The 10,620-nt window shown below is 43.5% G+C and overlaps 1 protein-coding gene across 1 annotated transcript; it reads left to right on the forward strand.

Moving 5' to 3' along the window:
* The first annotated feature begins 621 nt into the window (after positions 1-621).
* LOC120470892 (monocarboxylate transporter 2) lies at positions 622-9,537 on the forward strand. The gene is made up of 6 exons (XM_039660567.2): positions 622-718; positions 4,662-4,885; positions 5,782-5,925; positions 6,005-6,436; positions 7,308-7,667; positions 9,145-9,537. Exons 2-6 carry the CDS (start codon positions 4,672-4,674, stop codon positions 9,393-9,395), a joined length of 1,401 nt encoding a protein of 466 aa, XP_039516501.1. The 5' UTR covers positions 622-718; positions 4,662-4,671; the 3' UTR covers positions 9,396-9,537.
* Positions 9,538-10,620: the final 1,083 nt, after the last annotated feature.

Here is a 10,620-nt window from a genome sequence, read left to right on the forward strand (position 1 = left end):
TTCATGGAACGTTTTTTATTAGTTACCTGTTTCAGAACGCTCAAAACTAATGTTCCCATAATAATGCATGAATTTTGTTTCGTTAACAAAGCAGTAGCGCCTAAATCTCTCCGTCATCACGTGTCTCTCTGAAAGATCATTATTTCGTATAATAAAACTGTGTTAATCCAAACCTGAGTCTCCAAACTGTCTCCTCGGATTAATGTAACGTTACTATTATTGTATTTCCTCCCTTTCTGGATTACGTGTTGCTTTGGCAGAATAATAATGTGTTTACAGCAAAGGCGGATCATGTGAGACATACATTCTTTCTCCCTGCTGATTGTTTACAATAAGTACAATAAGCCCCGTTAAGACTTTCATAAGCAGCCCCCAAACTATGTGACTGGAATAACAAACAAGAGTTGAGCTCGTGCGGCCTTTTACTTGATCATAATAAATATTTATACTATGCTATGACGACTTTGCAGACGGTAAACCTACCCGGATGTGACCCCGCCCACCCGAACACACTCCTTCCTCATAGCCACTCGCGTAGCGCGTACGTCACACCGTCTCATTAATATTCATGAGCCAAGTAGAGACCGTTACCGCGCCCCGGGAAAGCCAAGCGCGAGTGACGTCACAGCCGACTGATTCAAACGCGCGTGCGGAGCGTCTTTCCGCAGCAGCGACTGAAGGTCAGAGACACAGACAGCACTGATAACCGGACCTGAAGGTAAGCAGGCTTTCTGATATGATGATGATGATGAGGAGGATGTGTTTGCTGCTGCCGGGACGGTCCCGTTATCTGAATGATGCTGAACGAGAATCAACAAATGATGCTGTGGATCATGTGCTGATGATGCACACACACACTCACACACTGTTAATAAGGCCTGGACTGCAGATTAATGTGATGAATGATGAATATTGAGCGGCTGCACCCGTCTAACAGAAGAGAGAATAGAAGTGAATAGAGTTCTATATTTATCCGGCTTTGATGCTGTAAGCGGGTTTGGCTCATCTGGGTCACTCCACGGGTCACGTGCCTGTATCAGCACATTCAGCGTGCATGGTGTGTTTGTGTGTGTGTTTATGATGTGGATATTAAATAATGTTTACAGAAGGAGTCATTGGACCTCGCAATAATGTAATATAGAGTTGTCTGATATTATTACATGATCTGACAGTCTCAAACTCCTGCTGTGTGTGTGTGTGTGTTTGTGTGTGTTGAGCTGTAGGAGTTTAGGTTCATTTTTGGGTCCGTGTTACAATGTTAAGAACAGTAATTAATGCATAATTACATGCAACTATCCCTCAGCCCAGTCCTACACTAACCCTATAGTAAGTGTAGGACTTCTACTTAAACTAGATGAAAAGTGGCAACAAGTTAAAAAATGAGGTCAGTTAAAGTGTTATTCCAAGTAATGCATGTTGTGTGTGTGTGTGTGTGTGTGTGTGTGTGTGTGTGTGTGTTAGCCGTGGGAAGAGTGAAGCACAGCATCCACGGCTCACGCTGAGTCCTGAAGGAGACGCCCGGGCATTTGTTTATCTTTAGGGTCATGTTTTCACATCTCTGAACACACACACACACACCACCAGATCCTGACACACACATCTGGCCCTTTTCCTGTAAAACACCTCAAAACAAGATAGATTGACAATTAATGTGTGTTTTCCACTGTAAGCATCATAAATGCAGTGTGTGTGTTCATCAGGACCAGTGAGGAGTGTGTTCTCCAGAAGAAGGTCAAAGGTCACGATAATGACCCTTAATAAAACCTGCAAAAGAATTGCATGTTTTGTTTTGCATCATATTTATGACATCATGAGAATATTAGAGACCGTATGATGTGTATCGTGTTCATTTTTTATGCTATTATCGTTATCAGTCCAATAAGAAAATGTGGCCGATATATTAAAGCTGATAAATATTGGATTATTTTCGTTGAAGAATTATGGTCTGGAGAACAAACACTTCAATTTAATGCAAAAATGCTCAAATTAATGAGAAACGGAACAGCTGATACTCTCATAAATCATATATCTGCTAATAATGTGTCTTCGTAAATGACTTTTCAAACATATAATGCAATACAATAATGATTGAGAGATGAACTAATAACCCTGCAGATGATCATATTTGATTCTCGCGATCTTTATAATAAATGATAATGATAAACCGGCTGAAATATTACTAACGATATCAGAGTTGTTCTCACGTTTGCTTGATCCGTCAGTACCGATTGAAGACTCTGAACGAGTGTGAACTCTGGTCATGTGATCATCACATATGAATATGATCAAGAGTGCGGTGTACGTGTGTATGTGTACATTATGTGCGTTTATGTTATGATATCTCAGATGTCCTGAAACATCAAACAGAGGTGGAGACGGCCATTGTTCCTCTAAAGTCTGGGAACTGGATCTTGTTTTTGAACTTCTCGTCTCGAAGACCTTCAAAGAGTCCTTCCTCCGATTCAAACATGGCGTGACCTTTGACCCACACTCACAGGAATGTGTTCTGCTCACCAAAGCTGCGTTTACTTGATTAAAAATACAGTAAAACAGTGAAATATTATTATAATATAAATCAGCTGTTCTCTATGTGAATATACAGTAAAGTGTAATTTATTCCTGTGATCAAAGCTGAATTTATCATCATTACTCCAGTCTTCAGTGTCACATGACCCTTCATAAATCACTCTAATATGAGGATCTGATGCTCAACACACAGTTATGATTTGTGATCAGTGTTAAAACTGTTATTTACACTTATTTCAGGATTATTTGATGAATAGAACAGCATTGATCTGAAATGGAAGCTTTTGTAACATTATAAATGTCTTTACTGTCACTTTTGATCAATTTAATTCAATCTTGATGAATAAAAGTATTGATTTATTTTATTTCTTTTCCCCAAAAAATGTAATAAAAATTCTTACTGACCGCAAACTGTTGAACGGTAGAGTTTAATGTTACAAAAGCTTTTTATTTCAGATCAATGCTGTTCTTTTAAACTTTCTATTCATCAAATAATCCTGAAATGAAAGTGTAAATAACTGTGTTCGACACTGATAATAATCATAACTGTGTGTTGAGCATCAAATCCTCACATTAGAGTGATTTGTGAAGGATCATGTGACACTGAAGACTGGAGTAATGAGTATAAATTCAGCTTTGATCACAGGAATAAATTACACTTTACTGTATATTCACATAGAAAACTGATGACATTACATTGTAATAATATTTCACAAAATATTTCTATTTTTAATCCAATAAACAGACTTCTTTTAAACACATTAACAATCTTGCTTTCGCTGGTAGATTACAGGCTTTTCCAGTGTGCTGTAAAGAGACACAGGAATGCCATCTAATTAAATATTCATGAGGCGTTTCAGACTACACTGAGACCTTGAAGCTGAAGGACGGTGGTCAGAAACACACGCCGGTCACATGACCAGACCTCAGCGCTGATGTCACCAGGTGTCAGGTTACGGCGTCACCCGAGTCTGTTCTGTCGGCCAATCACCTCACTGAATTAGTACCGAGCTTCTGATTGGATCAGACGCAACCGCATCACTTTCAACAAGACGTGCGATTGGTTCATAATCTGAGCGTTAGACAGCAAAATATCAAATCAAGAGTCATTTATAGTAGAGAAAGACACACACGTGCACTCTTTGTACCGACAAAACATTCTACATGCAGAATCAGCAGAAACAGGAGTCAGTGTGTCCTGAGATCACTCTGCAGGAAGTGTGTGTAGAAAACGAGCTTATCTTACACAGCTTTAGCTCTGAGCTGGGAACATCACATGAGCGTGTGTGTGTGTGTGAGAGAGCTTTGCCTTCATAACTGAAGCATCACATGATAAGAATCACTTGAGTTTTGTTTGGTTTGTAAATGATGACTGTAGCCCCGCCCACGTCTCCAAGAGGTGGGGCTTAGTTCTTCAGTGATTGACAGCTGTGTTTGTTCTTAATTAGAGCTCGTTCCTCGTCGCTGCTATTTCTGTGCTCACTGTCTGCCCACCGGAGACTAAACACTCTCATTTCTGCAGGGTTTCAGAAAGAACTGTTGGGCGTAGTGTGTGTGACATCACCTGTAGTGTTTCTGAGCCCAAAGTGGGCGGAGCCGTGTGCAGCGACATTTGTGCAGCGAAGCGGATTAGCTGAGGTGACGTGACGCTAACGCTAGCAGACAAACGGCTAGCAGTGACATCAGCGGCAATCCACCTGTCACTCAAGTGGCCACGCCCTTAATTATGCAGAACTTTAAGGCTTAATATAATTTAAACGGAGGAGTTGTAAAAAATGCACCCCCTCACAGTCGTCATGAAGAGCAACATTAGCGATCAAGGGCAAAACCACTTAATACAGCCTTAAAGTTCTGTGCATAATTAAGGGCGCGGCCACTTGAGTGACAGGTGGATTGCCGCTGATGTCACTGCTAGCCGTTTGTCTGCTAGCGTTAGCGTCACGTCACCTCAGCTAATCCGTCTCGCTGCACATGTTCGTTTATCCGGGAGTGACGCGGCCAAGATGGTGACGGCCAACTCCGCCCACTTTGGGCTCAGAAACACTACGGGTGACATCACACACTCTACGCCCAGTGTATACACAGTCTATGGTCAGAATCAGCCGTGTGACGGTGTGTGTGTGTGTGTGTCGCAGTGACCCCGTGATGCCTCCTCCCGTCGGGCCGCCAGTGGTCCCGCCTCCTGATGGTGGGTGGGGCTGGGCTGTTGTGGGCGGAGCCTTCATCTCCATCGGCTTCTCCTACGCCTTCCCAAAAGCCACCACTGTGTTCTTCAAGGACATCCAGAGGATCTTCGACGCCTCGTACAGTCAGGTGGCCTGGATCTCCTCCATCATGCTGGCCGTCATGTACGCTGGAGGTAAACACACGGTGTGTGTGTGTGTGTGTGTGTGTGTGTAAATATGATCTCAGTGTAATGAATGTCTGAGGAACCACTTTCAGTTCACATCTAATGAAATTCATTACTGGACTAATCAGCCTCCGTTTGACCCTAAACACCAGCAGGTGTGTGTGTGTTACAGGTGTGTGTGACGCAGGTGTGTGTGAAAAAGTCGAAAAATTAAACAAAGCCGAAATTAAATCAGCATCTTTTATTATGAACAAGCATTAACATGCACACACACCAGGATGGGTTGAGGGAGAGTCATCATAGGCTGATGCTGAGACACACACACACACACACACACACACAGACATGTTCATGTTTCTCATTTCAGCTCTGGAAATCATTAGTGAAGTCAAATATCCCATGATGCATCTGGATTATAAGAGTGCAAGTAAAAAGTTCCACCTCAGAGAACATCGTCTCTTGCTCTCGAAACATTCTGGGCTCAAGATTAATGACTCTAATCCACTTTACACATCAGTGTGTGTGTGTGGGGGGGGGGGGGGGGGGGGAGTGAGCGTGTGTGTGTGGGGGGGTGTGTGTGTGTGGGGGTGAGAGAGAGAGAGTGTATGTGTGTGAGGTGCATTAGTCCTACTCGTCTCATGATGTGATGTGTGTGTGTGAGAGTGTGTGTCTGAGTGAGTGAGTGAGTGTGTGAGTGAGTGTGTGAGAGAGAGTGTGTGTGAGGTGCATTCGTCCTGCTTGTCTCATGATGTGGTGTGTGAGTGAGTGAGTGAGTATGTGTGAGAGACTGTGTGTGTGAGTGAGTGAGTGTGTAAGTGAGTGAGTGTGTGAGAGAGAGTGTGTGTGTGTGAGGTGCATTAGTCCTGCTCGTCTCATGATGTGATGTGTGTGTGTGTGTGTGTCAGGCCCCATCAGTAGCATCCTGGTGAACGCGTACGGCTGTCGCCCCATCATGATCCTGGGAGGATTCCTGTGTGCCGTCGGGATGATCGGCGCCTCGTTCTGCAACAACGTCATCCAGCTCTACATCTGCATCGGTGTCATCGGGGGTGAGATACACACACACACTCACAGTGTCTCGATCTGAACACACACTCCCTTACTGTCCCGTATCTCTCTCTCTCTCAGGCTTTGGTCTGGCGTTTAACCTCCAGCCGGCGCTGACGATGATCGGCCGCTACTTCTACAAGAAGCGCCCGATCGCGAACGGCCTGGCGATGGCGGGCAGCCCGGTGTTCCTGAGCACGCTGGCGCCGCTGAACCAGTACCTGATCAACGAGTACGGCTGGCGCGGCAGCTTCCTGATCCTGGGCGGGCTGATGCTGAACTGCTGCGTGGCCGGAGCGCTCATGAGGCCCCTGGTGGGGCCGGCGGCCCCGAAGCAGCCCGTCGCAGTGAAGCCGGCGGCGCAGGAGAAGCTCACGGCCTGGCAGACCATCAACAAGTACCTGGACCTGTCGCTCTTCAAACACCGCGGCTTCCTCATCTACCTGTCGGGGAACGTCATCATGTTCCTGGGCTTCTTCGCGCCCATCGTCTTCCTCTCGTCCTACGCTAAAGGTGAGTGTCCTTTAATTCAGTTCCTCTGCATGTATTATGCAATGAAGTTAATTAGCAAAGCTTACGGTGCCGGTGCATCCACACATGACACCACAATCACAATAATGACATCATAAATGTAACGCACGACAATACAGATACTGCACTGTGAGTGGAACTGAATCATGACTGTAAAGCCGCGTCTCCACTGAAATTACCCAGAACACTTTCTCCCAGGAGCGTTTCTCTCCAGACCCGTCGCTGTCTAAAGTATCGTGAAGATTAGGCGAATTAATGCGGTGACGCAGGACTGCGCGCGACTTCTGAATTTAAGCGTAATATAGCCGGTACCTCGTCGTCGGTCCATCGGCCGTATGTTTTAAACTCCATTGCTGATGTGAATAGCACAGAGCTGCGTGGAGTCAGCCAATCAAAATGCGGCATGAACTCGACCAATCATGTTCAGTGCACAAGCCCCGCCCCCGACAGTTCCTGAACTTTGAACAGTAGCGCCTCGCGAGCAGGACTTTCTGAGGGGAGATATTCACCGGCTCTACACGTTTTAACAGCCGGTTATTTTCATTTCAGAAAAACGTCGTGCGCACCTGTCAGTCTCAGAGAAGTGTTCGTTTACACAAACCCGTGTGTTTGTGCCGTCACCAGCCTGATAAACCTGTAGGTGGCAGTGTAACGAGAGGCTCGAGCGAACAAATCGATTCGCAAGGTCACACTCTGAACGCAGGCTCTCGCGTACTGTGACGTCGGCTAGCTAAAACGTCGTTTTCTCAGTTTACATGCTAACAACGTTTTCCAAAATCTCCTCTCGGGCCAAATTTTTAGAAAGAATCGTTTTCAGAGGCGAATTCTCTTTCTACATGAATTAAACTTCTAGACAACGGCGTGGACGAGTACCAAGCGGCGTTCCTGCTGTCCATCCTGGCGTTCGTGGACATGTTCGCCCGGCCGTCGATGGGTCTGCTGGCCAACTCCCGCTGGGTGCGGCCCCGGATCCAATACTTCTTCAGCTTCGCGGTGCTGTATAACGGGGTGTGCCACCTGCTGTGCCCGCTGGTCCAGAGCTACACCGGGATGGTGGTGTACGCCGTGTTCTTCGGCTTCGCCTTCGGGATGGTGAGCGCGGTTCTGTTCGAGACGCTGATGGACCTGGTGGGGCCGCAGAGGTTCTCCAGCGCCGTGGGTCTGACCACCATCGTGGAGTGCTGTCCGGTGCTCATCGGGCCGCCGCTGGCAGGTGAGGAGACGCACAACGTCCAGCTGAAACCAATCATTCTATCCCGAAAACTCCAAAATTAGCGGTTTCCTTGAAAAAATGTCTTTATGTCTTACAATAGCTTGAATGTAACTCGACACCCTTGCCTCATGTAGTATAGGTGGTTCTATGAATATGCAAATGAGCCCCGCCTCCACTCACTCAAACTCACTCAGAGACTCAAACAGAAATATATATTTATAGGGATAGTTCACGCAAAAATGAACATTAGCCCATGATTTACTCACCTTGAAGCCATCTTAGGTGTGTATGACGAATATAATCAGAGTTATATTAAAAAATGTCCTGGCTCTTCCAAACTTTATAAATGGCAGTGAATGAGTGTTTCTGTTTTGAAGTCCATAAAACTGCATCTATGAATCAGAAAATTGGATAAATGTGATGGACAGATGCACTTTTATGATGGACAGATGCACTTTTATGATGGATAGATGCACTTTTATGATGAATAGATGCACTTTTATGATGGATAGATGCACTTTTATGATGATAGATCCACTTTTATGATGGATAGATGCACTTTTATGATGGATGGATATACTTTTATGATGGACAGATGCACTTTTATGATGGATAGATGCACTTTTATGATGAATAGATGCACTTTTATGATGGATAGATGCACTTTTATGATGGATAGATGCACTTTTATGATGGATGGATATACTTTTATGATGGACAGATGCACTTTTATGATGGATAGATGCACTTTTATGATGGATAGATGCACTTTTATGATGGATGGATGCACTTTTATGATGATAGATCCACTTTTATGATGGATAGATGCACTTTTATGATGGATAGATGCACTTTTATGATGGATAGATGCACTTTTATGATGGATGGATATACTTTTATGATGGATAGAAGCACTTTTATGATGGACAGATGCACTTTTATGATGGATAGATGCACTTTTATGATGGATGGATGTACTTTTATGATGATAGATCCACTTTTATGATGGATAGATGCACTTTTATGATGGATGGATGTACTTTTATGATGGATAGAAGCACTTTTATGATGGATAGAAGCACTTTTATGATGGATAGATGCACTTTTATGATGGATAGATGCACTTTTATGATGGATGGATGCACTTTTATGATGGATGGATGTACTTTTATGATGGATAGAAGCACTTTTATGATGGATAGAAGCACTTTTATGATGGATAGATGCACTTTTATGATGGATAGATGCACTTTTATGATGGATGGATGCACTTTTATGATGGATAGATGCACTTTTATGATGGATAGATGCACTTTTATGATGGATGGATGTACTTTTATGATGATAGATGCACTAAAAAAGTTTAAATATGTAATTTTGGTGCTCAGAGATGAGTTTTGAGGGATAAAATGATTGACGACGGGGGGAAATTACACAAACTGAAAATAATAACTTGGCGGCCATGTTTGCTCTGCAGGGAAGCTAGTGGACATCACTAAGAACTACAAGTACATGTACCTGTGCTGTGGAGCGGTGGTGGTGTTCTCCAGCATCTGGCTCTTCATCGGGAACTTCATCAACTACCGTCTGCTGGACCGCGAGCGCAAGCGCGAGGAGACGTACCAGCGGGCCGCGCAGCACGACGCAGATGCTAACGCAGACACTAGCGCTACGCAGGAGCTCAACGAGAGTAAAGACGCCGTCATGCAGTGTGAAACCAACATCTGAACGTCTATGCAAACACTGGAGACACTGCCAGAGTCGATCCGCGCGGCTTCAGCGAGCACTTCGACAGGCTCAGGTTCAGCTAAAGCTCGCGTCAGAACAGTGTGTGTTCAATGCTCACACACACACACTCACACACACACACACACACACACAGGTGTATAAAGCAAACTGATCTGCTACTGAATGTAAATCTGATGCTTTAGAGCCTTATGAATCTGTTCCTGAGGATTATTACCGATCATTACTACCAAATCTATGAGCAATATGATTTACACCAGACGTCCTCAGGGGAAACGCTAGTTTTGTTCTGTGTTGGGTTCTTTTTCACACACACACACACACACACACACACACACACACACACACACACACACACACACACACACACACACGGACGGATTAATGTGATTCAGTTTCACCATAAACACTTTTTGACCTATGATGTATTGCCTTAAGTATAGAGTAAGCATCTATTATTCTACTATGAACTGTATTGTTTAACGTATTAGCTGATGTAAATCCACAAGATGCTGTATAATTTACTGTATGAAATGCATCTTGTAGTTCTGCTTTTCTTTAACGCCCTGGAATTAATTTAAAAATTCACATCTATTTTAAGACTGTAAGACAAGCTTTTGTTGTCGAATGTCTATGAGCACCAAAAGTATTAATAATTATCATTAAATTATTATCTTAACACAGTACAACGTATGCATTGTTATAATGTCAGAATTGATATGTTGTGCTATTTTTAGCATGTAAACTAATGGCATTTATTTAATGATGTGGTTATTACATGCATCATTTTGTTTTATATCATTTTTGCTTTTTTTATCCTTTGTTATGATTGTCGAGAAATAGACCAAACTGCCACTAAAAACATTCACACGCACATATACATTATTATTTTGTATTAACTTCATGCTTTTTTTTTGTAATTGTTAAAATTAGCCAACAAATGTAATCAGTTTAACTGGATCTTTAACCTCTTATGACATGTGACTGTATTCACTTTTGTTCATAATTCTGGATGTGCTGATATTTGAAATTAAACCACATTTGGAAGATCTATAACTCAACCGAACACCCATCTATATAAATCTACTGAGTCTGATTTCATCCTCTCCATGAACACGCACAATATTCTTTCATACTATGCATATATTATTATCGTGTCGAGTTTATGTTTTGAATCCACCGCAGAATGAAGCTCAGCGCGAAAACA

Source organism: Pimephales promelas, chromosome 24 (genome assembly GCF_988280905.1).
Source record: "Pimephales promelas chromosome 24, fPimPro1.hap1.1, whole genome shotgun sequence".
In the NCBI taxonomy this organism is placed as follows: Eukaryota; Metazoa; Chordata; class Actinopteri; order Cypriniformes; family Leuciscidae; genus Pimephales; species Pimephales promelas.

Excerpts from the sequence above, each read along its gene's own strand:
- LOC120470892 (XM_039660567.2), top strand. The coding sequence starts at position 4,672 with ATGCCTCCTCCCGTCGGGCCGCCAGTGGTCCCGCCTCCTGATGGTGGG. Across the intron at positions 4,886-5,781 it reads GGCCGTCATGTACGCTGGAG|GCCCCATCAGTAGCATCCTG; the intron begins GTAAACACACGG and ends TGTGTGTGTCAG. Across the intron at positions 6,437-7,307 it reads CCTCTCGTCCTACGCTAAAG|ACAACGGCGTGGACGAGTAC; the intron begins GTGAGTGTCCTT and ends TTAAACTTCTAG.